Source organism: Jaculus jaculus, chromosome 12 (assembly GCF_020740685.1).
Source record: "Jaculus jaculus isolate mJacJac1 chromosome 12, mJacJac1.mat.Y.cur, whole genome shotgun sequence".
Lineage (NCBI taxonomy): Eukaryota > Metazoa > Chordata > Mammalia > Rodentia > Dipodidae > Jaculus > Jaculus jaculus.
This window is the reverse complement of record NC_059113.1, coordinates 52,206,856-52,230,255: the sequence shown is the minus strand read 5'-3', so window position 1 is coordinate 52,230,255 and position 23,400 is coordinate 52,206,856. Positions and strand designations below refer to the sequence as shown.

At 43.1% G+C, this 23,400-nt stretch overlaps 1 protein-coding gene across 2 annotated transcripts in view; it reads right to left on the bottom strand.

Annotated features, from left to right (window-relative positions):
- Positions 1-23,400, bottom strand: part of Xpo6 (exportin 6) — a 133,196-nt gene that overhangs the window by 27,361 nt on the left and 82,435 nt on the right. Inside the window, exons 10-13 of one of the 2 annotated variants that reach the window (XM_045131052.1) lie at positions 12,485-12,593; positions 9,883-9,972; positions 8,795-8,864; positions 946-1,105 (exon numbers count right to left, since the gene is read on the bottom strand). In XM_045131052.1, the coding sequence (XP_044986987.1) occupies positions 946-1,105; positions 8,795-8,864; positions 9,883-9,972; positions 12,485-12,593 (429 nt within the window). Of the gene's footprint in view, positions 1-945; positions 1,106-8,794; positions 8,865-9,882; positions 9,976-12,484; positions 12,594-23,400 lie in introns of both variants that reach the window. The other variant, XM_004668360.2, reaches the window with a different exon arrangement.

Genomic DNA, 23,400 nt, shown 5'->3' with positions numbered 1-23,400 from the left:
ACCTAAACCTACCTAGCTTTGAATCCACCACTCACCTTGAAATGATCTAAATCTCTAAAAATCTTTCCTCAAATCTGACTTTTAGTGCTCTAAAAGTAGAGAAGGACTGGGAAATACAATGAGACATTCCCTGGCAAACAGCTGCATTTCACTCAAGGGACTCAAGCTCAGGCCAGGTCTAGAGAGTGCCCAACTTTCTCAGGACTTTAATGGCACTGTAAACCATATAGAGTCCCACACCTCTGACACCAGCTGCTATGTAGATAGTGATGCTGTCCCCCCTCATCAGTGTGGCTTTCTAGATACGATTTCATTTTATGAGGAAAGACATGGACCTTGACCAAGTCTGCATTTTTCTGAATCCAGTATCATGTTTAGTTACCTACAAGATCATCAGTAAAACATCTTTGACTTTTGCAGTAAACCTGTAAGAAACTACTTCCACTCTACTACGTCTGACAGACGAAGCTCAGAAAGGCTGATGGTGACCTGTTCAGTACCGTCTTGTGCATGGAGAGGGGAGGCAATGGTGCAGTTTGAACATAAAATGATTCCTACAGTCTCATGTGTTTGAATTCTTAATCTCCAGCTGGTGGTGCTGTTCTGGAAGATTGTGGAACCTTTAAATAATAGATGACGCCTTGTTGGAGGATGTGTGTCACTGGGAATGGATGGACCTTGAGGTTTTCAAGCCCAGTCTGGCTTACTGTTTCCTTCCCTCCACACCTCCCCTCATTTCCCATTCTGGCCTGTCATACCTTCCTTGTCATGATGGACTTGACTCTAGAACTGTAAGGCAAATTAAACCCTTTTCCTTCCATAAGTTGTTTCTGGCTGAGTATTTTGTCCTAGCAACTAGAAAGTAACTGAGACAGGCCGCATGCTGCTCCCTTCTCACAATAACAAGAACTCAAGGAAAAGGGGCACTGTGGCTAGCCAGCCTACCTCTCCACGACGGTGAGGGCATTGTTGAACCTTGCAGCAAACACGTCCCCAATGAAGTACTCAGCTAATCGGCCCGCAGCTTGCAGCAGGGAGCTCAAGTCTCGCAGGGAGCAATGCAAGCGCCGGCAGTCATTCTCCGCTGTGATGTTCAGTCTATGTCCTAGAACACAGTACTTCTTACAGTTTTTCCATGAAAGAACACACTTCAATTGTAAGAGACAACAGCTGGTCTAGACAAGCTGCACAGGCAAACAATGCTCCAACAAAAGCAACCCACAAGGGGGCTTTACTCCCTCCCGCCTTCTCATGGACAGGAGCTCTCTGTACTTTCTCCTTGCCTTTATTAATCTAATGAAGTCTTTCTAAACAGCCTTTAAGTTGCTTCCCAGGACTGAACAGGGCATCTGGGCACAGCCCCATCTACAGTTTGTTCCCATGCACTCTGGGACCTGGCGTCTAATTAAAACAGAACAATCCTGATCAGATTCCTTTTGATGTTGGTAAAGTTATGATATTGCCAATTTTACACAGGTAGGTCTAGCCAGTAATATATACAATATGGACTCTATTTCTGGGGTACAGCTGGTTAAGTTACCCTAAGCAAGCTCTTGTGATTCCAAACCTTTACTCATGATGTCTCAGGGGTGGGGAGGGGAGCTTGGATTGATAGGGGTGCACTCTGCATTCCATCCCAGTTTCTAGGCAGCACAGTATGGGTAAAGGGCACAGGATTCAGCATAGAAGCCAGTCCTGGCCCCTTTCCTAGCTCTAAGTCTCTTTGAACCCTTCCAAGCTTCAGTCTCTTCACATTTAAAATAAGAAAAATGCCACCATCCAAGCACTATCTTAAAGGCAAGGTTAGAACACATTAAACAAGTGTCCTCAATTTGGTCACCTCCTTGTCCTTTCAACTTCTTGCCTCAGAGATACCCATAAAGACAGAAGGAAGTGAGGACTCACCCTGAGGGAGATCAGAGTTTGGGAAAGTGCTCTCATCACACACCACGGAGAAATCAAGCAGGTTCAACAGTAAAGCCAAGTCTTGGGCACTTGCAAACCCACAATCTCTTACTACTTTCCTCATCTAGGCCCTCCCTTAACTGTACCAGGCCTTCACCAGCTATCCTCAGTAATCGTTCTCCACTGGTGATTTGTGTACAACCATTTCCAAGTCTGTCTCCCTACTGACTATAAAACACTTTGTGAGGGCCTATGCCGAACAGCCAGCACCTGGCACAGAACAACTAATTCAGATATGCTTGAATAGATGGCAACTAAAATAGAGCAAGGAGTATCTGGGAGCTTGGTTTCCAGGTCCCCCTCAGAACACACACTTTTGCTACTTAAAGGTGAACAGAAAAAGCAGCACCTGCAGAAAGGAACCAGCAACGGCAGACCACAGGAAAAGTGCTTGAGCAAGCAGCAGGCTTGATGCTGCAGATCATGCACTTGTGTCATCTGAGGAGGCCTGCAACAGTGCCTAGCTGTCACAGCCACAAAAGAAGCCAGGAGCCTAGAAAGGCAGACACTTTGGCCAGGATGTTGTCATGGGGGTCAGATCCCAGGGAACAAGAGAACAAAAGAAAAAGCAGCTCAAAGAAGAACCTCACAAGGAATCAACTCTGACAAAGGTTGCCTCTGACCTGCTCCCTCTTCCTCTGCTCCTCAAGAACAGGGGCCTGGGCTGTGGGCACCATGAACCTTAGCTGCAGCAGTCCTGCAGAGGCTATTGTGTGGGTGGTTGAGGACAACACACCATCTCCTTTGGTCCAAGCAAGAGGAAGACCCTCAACCCCCAGCTTGATAAGCCCACAGAAAAGAACCTCACAAGAAGAGTTCATTTTGGCCGTGCCAGAGGGAACATAACTGTATAAACATGAAATGAGATGGCCCTAATTTTCCAGTTAACTAAGTACAATTACAAGTCTTCTAAGTGCCAATAGAACTTTCAGGATTATAGCCATGCAACCATCTCTCTGCGTCAGTTTCTAAAACTTGTTGCCCCTTGCAACCATAGTATAGTCCTCAAAGCAGCAAGGACAGTGAATTTGAAAATGCAACATGGAAGAGACTGTCCAGTACCCTCACTGTGCCTTGAGAGTGCCTGCTTTCACAGTCACCTTTCACTGGAGCTCTACCTAACTGCTAGTTGGCACCTTCTCCATTTATTCAATAGCTTGAACTTAGTCCCTTAGAAACACCTTAGAACTCTAAAGTATTTTAATCCTGTAACAGAAGCACTCTGTGTTGCTTTCAAAAACCAAATCAATACTCTACTTTAGACCCATCTCCACTTGAATATGGGTTCATATTAGACAGTTCCTAGGCAGCTCATGTTATCCCGACCAGTTGTTCCCCTATTCCCTTTGCCTTGGCATTGCCTCTTCACCATCAGGAATGCCATTTGTGGTACTCTAGTTAATTGGGAAGTTAGGGCTGTCTCATTCCATGGCCCACACAGGAAGGGTCCCCCCTTGCATAACAAAAACTACTCTTGGTTCTGTTTGCTCTGTTGGCTCTCATTGGACTAGTATGTAAAGCTCATCTCACATGGGCCAGAAGACCTATTATGTTCTCCTCATCTATCTACCCAGTCTCTTTCTGGACACATCATCTGAGTGCTGGGAGCTCAATGGCTCTTGAGCTCCAGAAGCCTTCTATCTTTGGACAACCTGGCCAAAACATAGTGAAGACATGTTTCCCTACCAATTCCTTCCAGGTATCTCTGATCCCTCCACAGAAGGTAGATCACAAAACAGTCCAAGCTTGCTGGTAAATAATGGGAGGATGAGGAGACATTCCTCTAAACTTCCTCTGGGCTTAAACACAGCCCCAGCCCCTTACATTCCCTGTTACCCTCCTCCTTCCGGAAATCTTTACCATCTATTCACTCTTTGAAACCTGCCTCAGCTTGTCAAGTTACATGCAGTACCTAGAATGGAAAGAGTTTCATAGGCTGTGTGCACATTATAAACTATGAAACTGCTAACATCTCACCACTTCTGACTGAACAAAATGAATTCCATCCAGTTCAACCCAACACACGTTCCATTAAAGGTTCATGTGACAGTCAGAACTGCAGGCACTCCTTTCCAGTGTCATCTACAGGGCAGGCACACACATACACAGGAAGGAAGTATCCCATATCAAATTCTCCAATCACGTCCCCCTCCAGCCTGGGAAATCTACTATCCACCCCCCACCCCACAAAATCGCACATGACACCCACCACTCAAGGAGGAGGGCAATGATTATTCATACTGACCCAAACTCTCTGCTTTTGGTTAAAACTTAGATATCTCCCTGCTCATCAGCAAGCTCCCTCCCCCGATACTCCACAACTACTTGCAAGCCTAGCCCCTTACTGACCCTACACTGTGTGGTAAAGTGCAGGGTTATGTAGCCCAGAACAGACATCTGTATGGTAGAACTTTCAGATGGAAAGAGTGCTATATTACAGGACTAGAAGCGTTTCTGGTATCCTCTCATAAGCCAAGTCATCATGAAGTGTGCTCTACATCAAATGGAAAAACATACCATTTTAACCAGGAGATAAGGGGACAGAGGTATAAAAACAAGCATTTAAAGTGTTTCACTCAGAAAACACACAAATCATAAACTAATCTACCCAGAACAAAGATATGTTTCAAGTTTTGTTTTTTTTTTTTAATTAGAGAGAAAAAGATGGAGGGAGAGAAGGAGGGAAGGAAGGAGAGAGAAAGAGAATGGGTGCACCAGAGCCTCCAGCCACTGCAAACTACTCCAGACGCATGTACCACCTTATACATCTGGCTTACATGGGTCCTGGGGAGTTGAACCTGGGTCCTTTGGTTTTGCAGGCAAGTGCCTTAAATGCTAAGGCATTTCTCCAGCCCAAGTCTCGAGTTTTTATATGCTGTAAATGAAATGATCTCTTTGGCAAGAAAGCTTATACAGCTAACCAAAAAGTTAAGAGAACTTTGATTGAGGTGCTTCATGCATGTATGCCCAACACTTAGGAGGCTGAGGTAAAAGGATTACCATGAGTTTGAGGCCAGCCTGGGCTTTCTTACTTTTTTTTTTTTTTTTACTTTTCTTCTTCTTCTTCTTTTGTTTTTCCCCAAGGTAAGGACTCACTCTAGCCCAGGCTGACCTGGAATTCACTCTGTAGTCTCAGGGTGGCCTCGAACTCACAGCTGGGATTAAAAGTGCATGCTACCCTGGATTCTCTTTGATTTTTCTGAGGTAGGTTCTGGCTCTAGCCCATGCTGACCTGGAATTCACTATGTAATCTCAGGATGGCCTTGAGCTCACAGTGGTCCTCCTACCTCTGCCACCCAGGATTAAAGGTATCTGCCACCACACCCAGCTCTTACTTATTTATTTTGACTCATTTAACTTATTTTGGTTTAAGATAGGAACTCTAGCCCAGGCTGGCCTCAAATGTGATATGTAGCTAAGGATGACTGCCATCATGCCTGGCTTATGTGGCGCTGGTTTGTGCATATGCTATATAAGCACTCTACCAACTGAGCTACAGCCTCAAGGTAGTTCTAGGTTGACCTGAACTAGAGTGAGACCCTGTCTCAAAAGGGGAATGGGGCTGGAGAGATGGCTTAGCACTTAAGGCACTTGGCCGTAAAGCCTAAGGAACCAGGTTCGATTCCCCAGGGCTCACATAAGCCATATGCACAAGGTAGCACAGGCATCTGGAGTCCATTTGCAGTGGCTGGAGGCCTTGGCGTGCCCATATTCTCATTCATTTTCTCCCCCCTCCCCCACCTCTTTTTCTCTCAAATGAATAAATAAAACAAAAATAAAAAACCCCAACAAAACAATTAAGAGGCGGAAGAAAGTATGTGACAGCGAGAGGATGGGAAGGAGTACTTTGGGACACTGTCCTCCAGTCATGAACCTACTGGTGCATTTATGATACACAGGGTTGTCATCATCCCCATACATATGTGCAATTCCGAGCTCATCAACATTTAGAAACGGAGGACAGAGGATCACACAAGAGTAAGACATCAATACAGAATAAAGGAGCGGGGAAGAAATAGGGAGGGGTTGGTGGCAAAAGAAGGGAATAGATCAGGAATGGCATTAAATTACAGTGTGCTCATATCTTAAACCTCCCAATAAACAATGTTTTTAAAAGAAGTTAACAGAGTGACCTAGAAACTAAGCAAAGGTTTTAATGAGGGATGTCAGAAGCCAAATACAAAGTGGACATGGGAACAGCCTATGGTTGTTCGGAGTTTCTTAATCCACAAACACTATGAGACAGACAGTGAAAGCAAAGGACGGCCTGACAGGGGCATGACAGACACTTGCCACACTGATACATATTTGCCTTGGTCTTTACTAAGGATGCAGAAGTGAGGTCAGCAGTGCAGAGACAATGAGCACACCTCCTCTGCAAACGCTCTACACGATTCTAAACTGGGTAACAACCCTCCAGGTTTCACTACCACTCACAATACATCCAAGTATTGTAAACAGTCAAAATATCACAAGAGGGGAAGAATTACTTGACTCCTTCCCCACTCCCACACACACATCTCCCAGGCTGCTCCAGGGGAGACTCAAGAATTTAGGGGGCCATAACTCACCATGGGAAAAGATAGCATGACTTCTGCCGAGGGCAAGAAGGCTGACCAGTAAAGCGAGGTTATTTGAGGGAAAAGCAACCATAGGAACCAGGGAACAAACAACTCAATAGCTTCAATTTTAAAAAAAAAGTTTGAGAGAGAGAGAGGAAATGGACATGCCAGGGCGTCTAGCCACTGCAAATGAACTCCAGACACATGTGCCACCTTGTACATTTGGTTTACCTGGATTCTGGGGAACTGAACTTGGGTCCTTAGGCTTTGCAGGCAAACACCTTAACTGCTAGGCCATCTGTCCATCCCAGCTTTATTTTTTTATTTTTTTTAATTTTTTGGTTTTTCGAGGCAGGGTTTCACTGTAGTCCAGGCTGACCTGGAATTCACTACATAGTCTCAGGGTGGCCTTGAACTCATGGCAATCCTCCTATCACTGCCTCCCAAATGCTGGGATTAAAGGCAAGTGCCACCACGCCCGGCTCCAGCTTTAATTTTTTAATAGCCTTTGCACTGGAAACTTAGCTTCTGAGCCACTAAGGCATGGGGGGAGTTCTTTGTCATGGGTAAGACTCATTTAGGATCTAGAGGTTTTGCCACTGGATCATGTACCAAGGACCATGGTGAGTTATCTGAAAGAGCCAAGTGCCCTGTGAAATGCAGACAAATGGACAGATATAACATTTAGGGGATAATGTATCAGATTATCCTTCTAGGATGGAAAACTGACTTATCAAGAGTCTCAGAAAGGGATTAAAGATAGACGCAGATATTCACCTAAAGACAGACGCAACAAAATGTTCAAAACCAACAAGGGCTGGAAAGATGGCTTAGCAGTTAAGGCACTTGCCTGCGAAACCTAAGAACTCATGTTTGAATCTCCAGGTCCCACATAAGCCAGATGCACAGAGATGCAAGCATGCAATGTTGCACATGTACACAAGGGAGTGCATGCATCTGGAGTTCATTTGCAGTGGCTGAAGGCCCTGAAACACCCATATTCATTCATTCTCTCTCTCTCTGAAATAAATAATAAATAAACAACAACAACAAAACACCAAATAGGAAATTTAGGGGTCAATACTTTATTTGTAAAAACAGACCAAAAATAGTATTCTCAGGGTCTAGAATACATTTCTCATTGCAATGCCCCTCAAGGAGCGTGACTATTCCCAACCATGGGTTCTGGAAACATGGAGCATCTGGAGTCAAAGATTTTCCCTAGAGATGATGACATGAATGCTTTGAAAAGTGCCTTCTGAAAGTTTACATATAAGCTGTTCTTATGCTGTCCACAAAGTCTGTGTGGTACTTGAGGCATGCCAATTCCCACCAGTCTCCTGGGACCTGCTGGGCAGTACCACTACTAGTCATGGAAACAAGCTGTCACAAGCCATCAAGAAGGGCAGCCTCACAAAGAGCCCCTGTGGAGGTCCTACCAGGAACCACAAGCTCACCCAGGAGAGGGCTGCACTCTGGGTTGCTCCATGCTGAGCTGAGACAATGACCCAACAGACAGACTGCTGATAACAACCAATTGTACCTTCTGGGAGGAAATGCTGGAAGAAGAGCTGTACAAAACAGAGGTGGCAGAGTGGAGGGCAAAAGTGGGACTTCTTATGGCATAATTTCACCACTATGAGACCAGCACTACCCAGCTGTGTGGTCATGGGAAAATTAACATGCCTGAATACCAATGTCCTCACTTGTCAAACAGGAACAGGTAATAATAGCACTTCAACATCACAGGAGAGTGAAGAGAATGTAAACACACAGTGCCCAGCATGTAAGGAGTGTTCTACAACGAAAGACTATGATTACTATCAGCAAAGAAATGAACGTTAATCCCAAGCACAAGATGCCTGGAAACAGCACCAGGACTCACCTACTGGAGCCCTTACTTTGTCCTCCTTAGTCCACAAACCAGAGAAGATATCACCCTGGCCAAAGCCTAAGGCCATTTTCTTTCCAGCATACTTGCTGTTTTAAAGGATATAAGAAATATTATAGGGATTTTAGGAAGTCCTATCTCTTTGCCCCAGCTTGGCTTCTTTGCCAAACAGTTCTTTGCAATACAATGCCATAACCTCATCTTTTACCTCACCATAGCTTCTCTGTATCATGAGTTTCAAAACAAAAACCTAACTTCTATTTAGAAGTGGCGAACATGTGGGAAATCATGGTGAAACAGAAGAGCAGAAAGAGTTAACTATCAGCCCAAGTTTTTAAATGTTATGTTAAAAATTCAAAAGTAAAAATTAATTTACCTGATCCTGAAGTGACTATAAACTGCTGTAATCCCAAATAAACTTCTAAATTATCCTGAAGAACTGGGAACTGAAAATAGAGAAAGAAAATTTATAACAAAAATCACAATGCAAATTTTGATACTATGTTTTATATTAAAATATTAAGCACCTATGGAGAGAGGGACAAGACCAAAACCACTTCTCCATGAAACTTTACATGCAGCTGAGAGGTGGTGCCCCCAACCCAAGCTTCTATAACTGAAACCAACTAAGACCACAAGAACAGAGAAAACAGCACATTAGCTCAACATCCTGGGGTGCGCCTACATTCCCAATAGCATCAAGCCCTAAAATAATCATAATCTTAAAGAGGTAGGTCTCCATTCCCTGACCTTGAAAGAAATAGCAGGTATGCCTAAGAACTCTGCATGGCAAGGTGACAAGGCAGATCAAATGACCTGGGGTCCTGTTTCCCTTGTTCATAAAGCAGACAGGACTTCATACCCAGAGCTGTATCTCTTTCTCCCAAAGTGTTATGCTCACCATTAATGTGACAACTTAAATCTGCCCAAGAGCACTGAGCAACTGTCACTTCCCATAAGAGCACCATGCAGCTGGCTCTGTTGCTGAAAATGCGAAAGCTGACCCCCAGTAACTTATCTTGCCTTTGAGGAATATATAAATTCAATGAAATCTCTTCAGATAACCAGCACTATTCAGTGAATAAAGTCACTCTTACAAATAGATTCTATCACTAAAACATAGGCAGAGAGAGCTAGTAATCTGCCAAGAGTGAATATGACACAATCTAGCTTTTCAGTAACATAACTTTCATAAGTAACACTTCTGTGTGTCCTAACTACAATGGAACTACAGAATGAAGGCATTAAAGTATTTGTAAAATCTACACTGTATCTAAGACTAAAAATGAGCTTCCAAAAGTTCAGTTTATGAAAATATTAATGGTAAATTTGAGAGTCAATTTATAGCAATTCTGCTTTGTTAAAAAAAAAAAAAAAAAACCATTTTGTGTGTGTAGAGAAGGGAAAGACAGACAGAGATGATAAGCACAAAACCCAAACCATCCCCTGCAGGTGGTGAGTTACCAGAGTTGAGAAGGCATGTGTGGGAAGGAGCTCCATCACTTTGGCCACTACCTCCAAGCTCTGGCGTAAGTACCGCTGCCACTCTGTCTGCTGCTGTGGGGAAAACAAAGGTATCAGTTTCATCATTTCCAGCCTCCCTTGTTACTTCAAGTCTCCTCTCAGATGTATGGGTTTTAAGGAATGAGAACTAAAGAAACCAATTATTTGGTACTTAAAGAAGTCTAAGGGCCCATATTTGACTCTCCAGGTCCCATGTAAGCCAGATGCACAAGGTGACACAGCACACAAGGTCACACATGTGCACAAGATGGTGCATGAAACTGGAGTTCAACTGTAATGGCTGGAGGCCCTGGTGTACCTATTCTCTCTCTCATTAAAAAGAGAGAGAGAGTGAGTGAACCAGGCGTGGTGGCACACACCTTTAATCCCAGCACTTGGAAGGGAGAAGTAGGAGGATCTCCGTGAGTTCGAGGCTACCCTGAGACTACATAGTTAATTCCTGGTTAGCCTGGACCAAAGAGATACCCTACCTCAAAAAAACAAAACAAAGAGAGAGAGAGTCTAAAAAGAAATAGGGAGTGACAGAATAGGCATGCCAGGGCCTCTTGCCACCGCAGACAAATTCCAGACAAGTATGCCACTGTGTACATCTGGCTTTACATGAATACTGGGGAATCAAACCCAAGTCAGCAGCTTTTCAGGCAAGTGCCTTTAACCACTGAGCAATGTCCCCAACCCAAGAGTCATTTATTTGGGGGGGGGGGGGGAGTTCCGAGATAGGGTTTCACTCTAGCTCAGACTGACCTGGAATTCACTATGTAGTCTCACAGGATGCCCTCGAACCCATGGCAATCTTCCTACCTCTGCCTCCCCAGTGCTGAGATTAAAGGCTTACACCACCATGCACGGTTTCCCTAGAGTTATTTTTAAAGTCAACAAACTCATTACCTATAAGCTACTTTTGTCAGAAAGCAAATGATCCATAGAGAATAATCCAGTGCTCCCCCTGGGGTCTTTAAAGTACAGAGATCAGAGAGCCAACTGTGAAAGGTTTGAGTGCTTTTTACACTGTCCTATCTATAGGGATTAGCTAGCTACCTATCTCTGTTTTTGACTAAATTATTGCCACTCAAGATCTGCTAGGGGCCTGTTGGCAATGTGAACTCTGTGACCCCATTCCAGACCTTCAGAATAAGCATCTGTTTGAACAAGCTGTTCTAGTGTTTGTTAGACATGTTAAACGTTAAGAAGCCCTGACCTAAATCAGTTAATGAGTGAAACTCTAGTGTAACCAGCACTTACTATGTTCCCTAGCACCCAGCTCATCCTTCCAGATATGTCACCTCAAGTAACTGTCAACCTGTGTCAGGTTATCTCTCTGGGGAGAATAGAGAGAATTAAGGCTCAGAAAAACATTCAGGCCTGCATTCTCTGTGTTTAAGGCTACAGATATTCAAATCCAGGCCATCTTGTTCTAAATACAGCTTCCATCTTTTTCCTCTAATCTAAAAACTATTTCTCAAGGTCTTGCACACACACAAGATGGTGCACAGGTCTGGAGTATCACTGCAGTGGCTAGAGGCCCTGGAGCACCAATTCTCTCCCCCTTTCTTGCTATTACTCTGTCACATTAAAAAAACAAACAAAAAAAGCCAGTCTGTTGGGCTTGCCTCAAAAAAAAAAACCCCAAGTTTATAAAAATAATCAGTTTAAGGCTGTTGAGATGTCTTAGCAATTAAGGTGCTTGCTGGCAAAGCCAAAGGACCCAGGTTTGATTCCCCAGGACCCATGTATACCAGATGCACAAGGTGGCACATGTGTCTGGAGTTTTTTTCCCAGTGGCTGGAAGCCCTGGAGTGCCCATTCATATTCACACCCCCCCCCCAGTGTGTGTGTGCGCACGCACACACGTGCACGCATGCACACACGTGCCTCTTTCTCTCTCTAAAATAAAATAAATAAATATATCACAAAAAAAAAGTTGTTTTTAAAAAAAATCAGTTTAGCCAGGCCTGGTGGGACATGCCTTTAATCCCAGCACGTGGGTGGCAGACCTCCCGAGTGCTGGGATTAAAAAGGATTACCACAAATTCAAGGCCAGTCTGGAACTACAGAGTGACTTCCAGGTCAGCCTGGGCTACAGTGAGAGCCTACCTCATCTTACAAATTACATTCAATACCAACTTTCATTCTAGTCTTATCATTTAAATACCTCTAACACCTCCACCCCTACCTAGCTAGCATATTCTTTGTTCCCTGAGGGGAGAGCAGAGGGAGAAAAGTATGGCAGGGGAAATGAAGGGGGGTACAGAGTTCTCATTGTATATCTGGTTTCTCTACTTATAGTTCTAGTCCATAAGTAAAATGCCTATAAAGCATTTTTATAATCAGTGAGATGACAAAGGCCAGCAGCAGATTAAAAAATTTCAAATGGCAACTCCCATTGTGAGATTCCTCTGGTTTAAGACATCTCCAACACAGGGGAGAAGGCTCCACTCTAATGATTACCACAATGGGACAGTGAGTTTCCTCACTGAGCTGCCAACTTTGTTAGTAATTTCCCCTGCCAGCATTCACAATCAACTGGATCCTGTCTTCTTACATCATCATCCAGAGTTTCATCATCCAACTCCTCCAGCTGGGCCTGGTTGTATCTAAACTGGATTCGATTCAACACCTCTGTGAGCAAGAGGACCAGGGCATCTTCGTACCTAGGAGGAAGGGAAAGATTCAACATCAGGTGAAAGAAAGCCTTTTGACAAGCCCTTCTGTACTTCATGTGAAGGGAGTGGTACCAATTTGGATTACCATGAACAAAAAGGCACCAATATTCCCAATGCTTTGCTTAAAGTATGGCAAGGGTGTGTGTGAGGAAAGCTAGCACCACACATTTTGACAGACTAACCTTTTAATTAGAGAATATACTACTTTTTCTCTGGAACAGCTTTTACCTCAAAGTCTACTTCAGAATTGGTAAGGTGAGTCCAGCCCTCTTTTGGTTACTGATTGCCAGTATAATTTTTTTATCCTTTTCCAAATCTAGAGTGAGTTTCTTATAGATAGTTGCATCATGGATTTTTTTTAATCCATTCTACCAATATTTACCTTTTAACTACAGAACTGAATCCATTATACTTAATATAATTGTTGCTAAAAAGAGCTTATTTATGCTATGACTTTTGTCTTATGTTCCTCAATTACAGCCTTCTTTTGTGTTAAACACACATTTTCTTTTTTTTAATATTTTGTGTATTTTTATTTATGTATTTGAGAGTGACAGAGACAGAAAGAGGCAGTTAGAGAGAGAGAGAGAATGGGCACGCCAGGGTCTCCAGCCACTGCAAACGAACTCCAGACGCGTGCGCCCCCTTGTGCAACTGGCTAACGTGGGTCCTGGGGAACCGAGCCTTGAACCGGGGTCCTTAGGCTTCACAGGCAAGCACTTAACCGCTAAGCCATCTCTCCAGCCCTAAACACACATTTTCTAATTAAACATTTTTTAGTTGGCTTCTCAGTAATTTCCCTGGGTCTTACAGACACAATATCATGATTCAATGCTCTTAGCAGCTGTGAAGGGTAAGCAGTATTATCCATCTTTTCCTGATAAGAAAATCAAATTTAAAAAAGTTTAAATAGATTACTCAAAGTCACAAAGCTAGCTATAGGGATAACCCAGAGCTCCCTAATTCAAAGTTCATGTTCTCTCTACATATAAACCACAAAAGAGCTTTGAGCCCATCCTTCCTAACACCAAAACTTAATAATTGTCAGTTAATTTTAAGACTTACAAATTAAAATGAGAAATGAAAAAGGCCTGGGAAAATTCTGCAGACAACCTACTGAACACTTACACATCCCCTTAGACTGTCACATTTCAAAGTTTAGTGTGCACAATAGCTCATTTCTGACCTACAGAAGATACTGGCCCACCACCACTTCTGTCTTCAAGTGACTTAACAATGTAGCAAGCATCCGGTCTAGAAGAGCATGACAGCTAAGCACAGCAACAGATGCAGAAAAAATTACCATAGAGGCAAAATCACACACAAGTAGACTTCCCAGAAAAGTCACCAAACACTTAGGCTCAGAGCTTATTCTTGACAAAAATTCATAGTTACAGATGTTTGGTGTTATAAATTCCTATGGCAGATTCTCACAGAAAGAAAATCCGTTTCAAACCAGAAGACCAAAGGACTAATAGACTTTGCCACTAAGAAACAAAGAGAAGTTAGAGACCTAGTATATAAACAATGACCCCATGTAACACCTCAAATTCTTATTGGTAGTTAGCAACTCTAGCTGCAGAAAGCCTGTATTACTTAGAAATTAAACCAGAATTAGGAACTGTGCTATAAGTACACGTTTGGTAGGGGTTGGAGGGATCTATGGATAGGGCAGAGATCCTAGTTGCCTAACCATACCCTTTCTCCCTTTCCTCCTTAGGAAGAGACTACAGACATTGTGGCCAACTGAAAAACTACACTTCCCAGCAGATAAGAGATAGTAAAGAGAGGCTTCTAGGAAAACAACTTTTACCTAGCCTCTCCTGCTTCTCATTCCTGCTCTCTCAAGTCCTGAGTGTGTTGTCTTGTAACATCCATCCTGCACATATCTTTGAGTATAAAGTAGTTATGGAGATGGAAGCCATGCCTATGCCTAAGTCTGGAAGCAAAACAGCTCATTACAAGATACAAAAAAAAAAAAAAAAAAAAAGAGCAGAGGGCTGGAGAGATGGCTTAGTGATTAAGGTGTTTGCCTGCAACGTCAAAAGACCCAAGTTCGGGCTGGAGAGATGGCTTAGCGGTTAAGCGCTTGCCTGTGAAGCCTAAGGACCCCGGTTCGAGGCTCGGTTCCCCAGGTCCCACGTTAGCCAGATGCACAAGGGGGCGCACGCGTCTGGAGTTCGTTTGCAGAGGCTGGAAGCCCTGGTGCGCCCATTCTCTCTCTCTCCCTCTATCTGTCTTTCTCTCTGTGTCTGTCGCTCTCAAATAAATAAATAAATAATTAAAAAAAAAAAGAGAGACCCAAGTTCGATTCTTCAGGACCCACCAGATGCACAAGAGACGCAAGCATCTGGAGTTCGTTTGAAGTGGCTGGAGGCCCTGGTACACCTGCGTGTGCACTGTCCCTCCCCCCTCCCCCACTTTCTCTTTCAAATAAATAAATAAAATGAGCAGATATTGGTCATTTCTCATGAGACACACAACCAGCAGGTGGCAATGTCTAGTTAATTATCAGTAACTCCAATGTACTACTATTATAATCCTCCATGAGGTTCTTTGGATGAAAGCTCCAATCTGGGGCTAAATTGTGTCCCTCCTTTTCCCAATTCATATGTGGAAGAACTATCCCTAATGGGAGCGCATTTGAGGCTCTTTGAAGATCGAAGAAAGGTTAAGTGGTAGGGTCTTAACTCAGGAGCGCTTCTGCCTTTGCAGAGGAAGAGAAGCAAGAGAACTTGCTCCACACATGCACACAGGAAGGTCACAGGCAGCCAGCATGAAGGTGCCATCTGCAAGCTAAAAGAGCTCTCACCAGAACTAAATCTGATGGCACTTTGTCCTAGGACTTCCACCTTCCCGACTGAGGAGAAACAAGTTTCAGTTGTCTAAGCTACCCAACCTGTGGTATTTGTTATGGCAGCATGAGCACAAATAGAATGTAAATAATAAAAGGAAAAAAACCTAGAGCTTCAAAACAGAAGGAACAGGGTGGGGATATGGCTCAGGGAGTACAGTGCAAGGCCAGCATGCATGAGGCCCTGGGTTCAATCCCTACCCCCACATAGACTAGGGCATAAGCTGTGCACTGTGTTGCATGCCAGTAATTCCAGCACTCGGGAGATGGGATAAGAGGAGCAAAAGTCAAGGATATTCTCAGCTTCATAGAACTGGCAAATGTCTGGGTAAATGGATTATTTCTCTGCTACAATGCTCTTTAAGATATGGTGTTATATAGCAAATTCCTCCAAACTGAAATATTCCCTCCCTTGAGACTCAGGCTGTACAGTGAGCTCCAGAGATGCAGCTTTCTTTGAGTCACCTTTGAGTCACCCATGTTTCTGTGAACAACACCCCACTGTAAATTAAGTAAGGCTCTGTAAGCAAGCCTAATAAAGTCACTGATTCATCAAAACTGGTTTTGATATAACCATGTTTTCATCTGTTGTCTGAGCCCGATCTGGGGCGAATAGATATGTTTTTGACTCCCCAGAGAAAAATTTAATGTGACATGGGTAATGGATGAAAGCAAAAAGTAGAACATGGTCTGTTGAGATTGGGTTTTCAGAGTAAGTGGATATAAACAGATGACAATCACATCATAAAGGGAGAGGGAAGCAGGCTTGGTGGTACCCACCTTTAATCCCAACACTTTGGAGGCAGAGGTAGGAGGATCACCATGAGTTTGAAGCCACCCTGAAATTACATAGTGAATTCCAGGTCAGCCTGGGCTAGAGTGAAACCCTACCTCAAAAAACAAAAACAGAAAAAAAAAAAGGAGGGGGAAAAGTTTCTCTATTACACTGGTAATAGAATGCCATATGTAAAGTTAAGAACATTGTTTACCTCTCTTATAACCTTGGGGAGTGCTTATGTGACCTTTAAGTTTCAGTTCTCCCACACTTACTGAGTCTCAAGGAAAGGAATATTTCAAGTTGGAGGAATTTACTATATAACACCATATTTTAAAGAGCATTATAGCAGAGGAATAATTTATTTACTCATATTACATATATAATATCCAAAACACCACTAAAATAAGTCCATATACAATGTTAGAGCTTAACAGTTATTGAGTAAAATGAAGCATGTATACAGCTAATATCAGAGTCTTATAGCCAATGAAACTAATACTGATGGAACTGAAATGGGACACAGATAAACCCACTTACAGATGGTAAGACAAGCAGGACACAGACAGTATGTAAAACACTACCAACTAACCCAGCCTCACTGACATTCAGAATTCACATTCTTCCAAGTACATAGTAAGTAATCTCCAAGACAAGACTATAAAATAAACCTTAATAATTTTAAAAGAAATGAAAATCATTTAACTTCGTTCACAGATTATATTAAACTGCCAAACAACAGATTTACAGAGTCCACAAATATTTTTGGAAATTAGCAGATTTAAAGAGAATATAGGAAATATTTTAAATCAAATGATTTATATTTGATTGATACAGCTAAAGCAGTGCTTAGGAAAAAAAATACAACATTAAATGTGTATTTGTACAATAGGTAAAAACCTTATTAGTCTTCACAGATTCTGAGAACTAGACAAAATTATTCATGTTAAGACAACTACAGACATATATGAGCAAATGAACAAATCAGCATATACCAACTATACAAGTTCCAAGTCAAAGAACTGTGAAGGGCTGAGGAACAACCCTAGAGTGTCTTCTACTCCGTGAAAGAACTGCTGTCCAGTGTGGTCTGGGGCATGAATTTCTCCAAATGGGAGCTAAATGGCTACTGGACCGCTGATGAAAACCTTATTAGCACTTTTCTTTATTAACTATATAAAATGTCATACCTAACACTAGTTTTCCTTAAGCAGAGTTATACAATGTCACACGTAACACCAGCACTTCTCCTATTAAGCAGAGTAACATACTCCAAAAAGCAGCAACTTTTCTCATGCTCAATCACATTTTTCACAGTCCAATCTAATGTCACCAGATCCCTTGCGCTGGTCCGTGGCCAGCATACGTCAGTACTACTATGACAAAGGGATTCACAGGACATGACTCAATGATTTGAGGTTGCTTCATACACTCAGGTTTCCTCATCTTCCTGTAAAAACTAAGTTTCTACACCGGTAACTCCCTTCATGCTATGAGTCCAAAGAGGGAAGAGGAAGAAAACAAACATAGTGAGTACTGTCACCCACAGCACTTTACACGGAGGCCCTTCCACTTTCTCCAAAGGTGTGAGAAAGGCAAATCATTCAGAGCACACATGAGAAAAGGTAACTGGAATTCAGGATTTACACCACCATCTCTAAATGGCCATCAGGACACCCACAATTCTGCTAATTAAGTGGGGCATGCTACAGAACATCTGTCCCACTAACACTGGATCTGGGGTCTCTGACGTCCCACCAACTTCAAACAAGAAACTGTTAAGACTCTCTCTCTGAGCAAGCAACATACAGAACTCCAGTTTCCAAGCTCCTTGGAGCCACAGTAAATCCAAGTACACTTGTGCTTTTGAGTCAGTAGCCTGAAACACCTGCCACTTTGTTGTGATGAATGATGCAACCACTAAACCACATGGGACAGGAACTGTGAACTGTCACTATGACTAAGCCACGCCTACCTTTCCCATTTGAGACACCAAGAAAGCATTCTTACTACTTACTGCAAGATCAGGTAGTTCTGAAAGCCTGCCTTAAGCCACAAGTGTGATTCAAAAGCCTCCCTGTGTAACTTTTCATTTGAAAAACATTTGGTCACATTTACATGCTCTCTGAAAAACTGTAGTAAGCACCAGTGGCCAGTGCTCTTTTCCACCTGCCCCTAGAAAGCAGCACACTTCTGAGATACTAGATGCAGCACTTAAACCTCCAAACCTTACTTGAAATGTTCTTATGTGCTATAATTTAAGGGTGTCATAAGCCAAAGTTCAAATGTTTTCTTTATACACCCCAGAGGACTACCTGATCCACTCTTCTTTGTAGGCTATTCCAACTACTAGAGGGCATAACACAGGACATGCAGTTCCTAGACATTGGTTATTATTATTATTATTGGCATTTCTGTTTGCATGCGTGCTTGCGTGTAGGCCTGAGGTCTACATCAGGTGTTTTCCTCAATCACTCTTCACCTTCTCTTTTGTTTGTTTGTTTTCGAGGTAGAGTCTCACTCTAACCCAGGCTGACCTAACTCATTCATTCTGTAGTTCCAGGCTGGCCTTGAAGTCAGTGATTCTCCTACCTCTACCTCCTGAGGGCTGGGATTAAAGGCATGTATCACTACACCCAGCTCTTCACCTTTTTTTCTTTCTTTCTTTTTTTTTTTTTTTTTTTGAGATGGGGCTCTCGCTGAACCTGGAGCTCAGTGTCTAGCTAGCCAGGAAGCCCTAGGGATTCTCCTGTCTCTGCCTCCCCAGCACTGGGATTACAGATGTCAGCTAGCTTTTCCATTGGTGCTGAGGCCCTGAAGTCAGTTCCTCCTGCTTGCATGACAAGCACTTAACTGACTTTCCAGCTCCATGGTTATTACTTATCAGCATAAACCAGACAAGTTTTACAGGTTTCATTTTTCTGCTTTGTTAGGTATTTATGGAACATGTTTCAAAAACAAGTCATGAGGGCTGGAGGGATTGCTCAGCAGTTAAGGCGCTTGCCTGCAAAGCCAAAGGACCCAGGTTTGGTTCCCCACAACCCATGTAAGCCAGATGCACAAGGTGGTACATGCGTCTGGAGTTTGTTTGCAAAGGCTGGAGGCCCTGGCGCACCCATTTTCCCTCCCCCCCCGCTTTCTCTTTGTCAAATAAATAAATAGTAAAATATATATTTAAAACCAAGTCATGAAAAATAGTTTCATTTAGGAAAAATCAAATCAAACAGTCAATGAGAAAATTTCTTACTGTTTAAAGTCAGTCTGAACCACCAATAACTGTTACCTGGGCTGGTGGATCAACATGTGCAGGTGGATAAAAGGTCTAGTTGCTTGCCCAGGGCTCTGTTATGTAACTCCACAGTCACCTCCTCAGTCAAGTGGCAGTAATATTTTTCATTTCTTATTTTCATCACCATCACTGTGATCATTTGAGTGTGTCTATCTCAACACTGTGCCACATGTTTTATACACATGATTCCTGGAATCTGGACCCTTCTTCAAGAAATGTTGGAATGCCCTCTGTTCCAAAGGAAGTGTGGTCAGAATATCACCTAAACATCACCTGACCTTAAAGCATCCTGTCTTGAAGCAGAAGAGGCATTTAAGTCTCAATCCCACCGTACACCTATTGGTACAAATAAGGTGCAACAAGCTACATAAGGAATGTCAGTGTTATGTGATGCGGCCCATCAAGGACTGCTGCCACCTTACCAGAAGCAGCTGCAGCCACTCACAGACTCTAGAGACTGGACCTGTTGATGATCCACCCCTCCATAGACAGTGGGACAGAGATTATCAGTCCCTTATCTGGGATCTTGGGGGGCTCTCCCTGCAATTATACACAAGTTCTGTGGTCTGAGGGGAGATAAGAGTATATAGAAGGCAAAAGATCAAGGGACAGGAAGCTCCATCTATGCAGCTATGGGAGGTTGTCATCCGTGCTTTTTTTTTTTTTTTTTTCCAGTTAGGGTCTCACTCTAGCCCAGGCTGACCTGGAATTCACTCTGTAGTCTCCAGGTGGTCTCAAACTCATGGCAATCCTCCTACCTCTGCCTCCCAAATGCTGGGATTAAAGACGTGTGCCACCATGACCGGCTGGGATAAGATCTTTTGATGCTATGGCTGCTATGGGATCTCCCATGCTCCTGTGAGCAAACCCTACCCCATGCTATGTAAGAAACCCAATAAACTCATTGGTTTGCCAGGGTGAACTCCGGTGGAATCGGACTGTGGTCTATAGGGGGTGCCCTGTCTCTGGGGAAGCTAGTGCTCATTGGCTTCTCTGCAGAAAGAGTTCATACCCTCGTGTGGTGGCTCATGCCTTTTAACCCCAGAACTTGGGAGGTAGAGGTAGAAAGATTGCGTGAGTTCAAGGTCACCCAGAGACTACATACTGAGTTCCAGGTCAGCCTGGGCTAGACTGAGACCCTACCTTGAAACACCACAAAAATAAAAATAAAAAAGAAGAGTTCATGCTACAACTAGCAACCTGCTCGTTTATTTCCTCAAGGAAATCATGTCCTTTACAATTCTTATTTTTGCTGTACTTTAAAAAGCATTTTTACATTAATGACTTTTGTCAGTTTATTCCCCAAAAAAACTACCCAATATATAGGAGTTATTATCACTAAACAGAAAAGTCAGACATAATCTCAGAAAAACAAGCATGCCTGTTCAGTATGCAAGACTGACATTTTTTCTTTTAAAAGTAGGGTTTCACTCTAGCTCAGGCTGACCTGTTCACAATGTAGTCTCAGGGTGGCCTCGAACTCATCGTGATACACCTACCTCTGCCTTCCAAGTGCTGGAATTAAAGGTGTGCACCACCACACCTGGCTCAAGAAAGACATTTTGATGGAAGTACTTCTTTGAAGAATCTCAATCAAAATGCAACTATTCAAAATTGGCAACTTCACCCACAACAGGATCTCCTGCTGTACCCTTCATAACCACACCAGATCAGCACAACAACCCAGAAGCTATTCTGCAATCAAAACGTTTGCAAACAAAGAACAAATGCTTAAACTTTGGATTGCTAACATTCACTTCAAACATTTGAAAACCCATACCACCTCAACAAAAGAAAGGATTTTAGAGACCCAGTTCAACCTCTTCCCAAGTGGTTTTCTCTCTCCACCTTCCTTCATTTGGCAAAATTCTGAGGAAATGTGTTCATTACCACTAGTTTGAGGGCTGAAAGGTCCTATACTGAAGGTGTGACCTTCAATATAACAATGGTCAGAGATAGGCTTATATAATAATCCACAGATGAGTTCATAGCTGACTGAGCTGCTGGAAGGTAGGCCTAGCTGGAAGAAGGAGGTCATACAGGCATGACCTGGCAGTGTACAGCTTGTCTCTGGCTTCTTCCTTCCCCTACTAGCCCTCAATGCCCACTTCCTGGACACCATGAGGTGAGCAGCTTTGCTCCACACATGTCCCCACCATCATGTTGTGCCTCACCTAGCATGGAAACAATACACCATGATTGAATAAGGAAGACACAATAAACCCTGGACCGAAACCATGAGACAAGATGACCCTCCTTTCCTTGACTCGCTTTTATCAGGTACTTTACCACAGTGACAGAAAACTAACTAGTTCAACCACGAGTCATTGGTGCCATTTTCTGCCCACTTATAAAATGCCAAGCTAGCCGGGCGTGGTGGCGCACGCCTTTAATCCCAGCACTCGGGAGGCAGAGGTAGGAGGATTGCCATGAGTTCAAGGCCACCCTGAGACTACAGAGTTAATTCCAGGTCAGCCTGGACCAGAGTGAGACCCTACCTCGAAAAACCAAAAAAATAAATAAATAAAATAAAATAAAATGCCAAGCTGAAATGAAATGTTTATTTAACATCATTTAATATCTCAACAACCTCCATTTTTATTTGGCAAATGAGGAAACAAATTTCCAGAGGCTAATTTACCTAAGTATAAACTACAAACTGAGGATTCAAACTTGATACCCTGACACAGTGTCCACAGACTTCACACACAGAAATCCCCTAATGAGAAAGTATGCTTTCAATATTATGCAAAGATACAAAAACTATAACCAAACTGAGAACAGACTGCAGGTTCTGCCAAGTGTCTTAATAACCTATGGCTAAACCATCTAGATTGCAAATGTCTATTATTATAGATTGCATGTGTGCACTAGAAATCCAAGAACCAGGGTTAGCAAAATAGAAAGCTACTTTAATATTACAATGTAAAACAGAAGGTTCTGCCTTCTTCAAGTTTATCTGGTTCAACATGTACTAGAACACAGCTACATACTGATGGTATGATTGTGTTGGGTAACAGAGTACTCCCAGAAAAAGTACTGTCAATTTTCTCAGAAGTAGCCTGCAATGGCTAGAGAGATCCCTGAGACTGGACCTGTTGATGTTCTCCTACAGAAGGAGGGGGTTCAGGAGAGTCATTAGACCCTCACCTAAAATCTCAGCAGCCTCCTATGCCAGCCATATGCAATGATGCATGAGGTCTCATGGAATAGGGGAGACAGAGTTCATAGAGGATAGAAGCTCAAGGAATGTGCGCTCCCTCTAAGCAGCTATGGGGAGGTTGTCATCAATGCTGGGATGAAACGTCCAATGCCACAGCTGCTCTTGGGTCTCTATATTCCAGTAAATAACCCCTCATCCATACTATTATAAGGAGCCCGATAAACCTATTGGTTCACCAGCTTGAACTCTGATGAAATCATACTTTGTCTATGGCTGATGCTATGCCTGAGGAGAGCAGGCAGTCGTCAGCATCTCCCCGGGAAAAATTTCATGTGGCAGATAGCACATTTCTTCTACGAAAAACGGGCCCTCCACTTTGCCTATATATGGATCTTGCCATTATTTTGCTAGCATGCTGTACTTATAAGTTTCCCTCCTCCTCTTCCAATCACACTAGCATTATATTGGACAGGAAACCTATTTTTTACTATAAATAAGAAAAAATAGTCTGGAGGAAAATATGGGTGGCTTGGAAGAGGAGGAATGACAAACCTTTCCCTATTATAAAAAGTGTTAAAAGAGCTGGAAGGATGGCTTAGTGGTTAAGATGCTTGCCTGCAAAGCCAAAGGACCCAGGTTTAATTCCCCAGGACTCACAAAAAACAGATGCACCAGGTAGCACATGCACCTGGAGCTTGTCTATAGCAGCTGGAG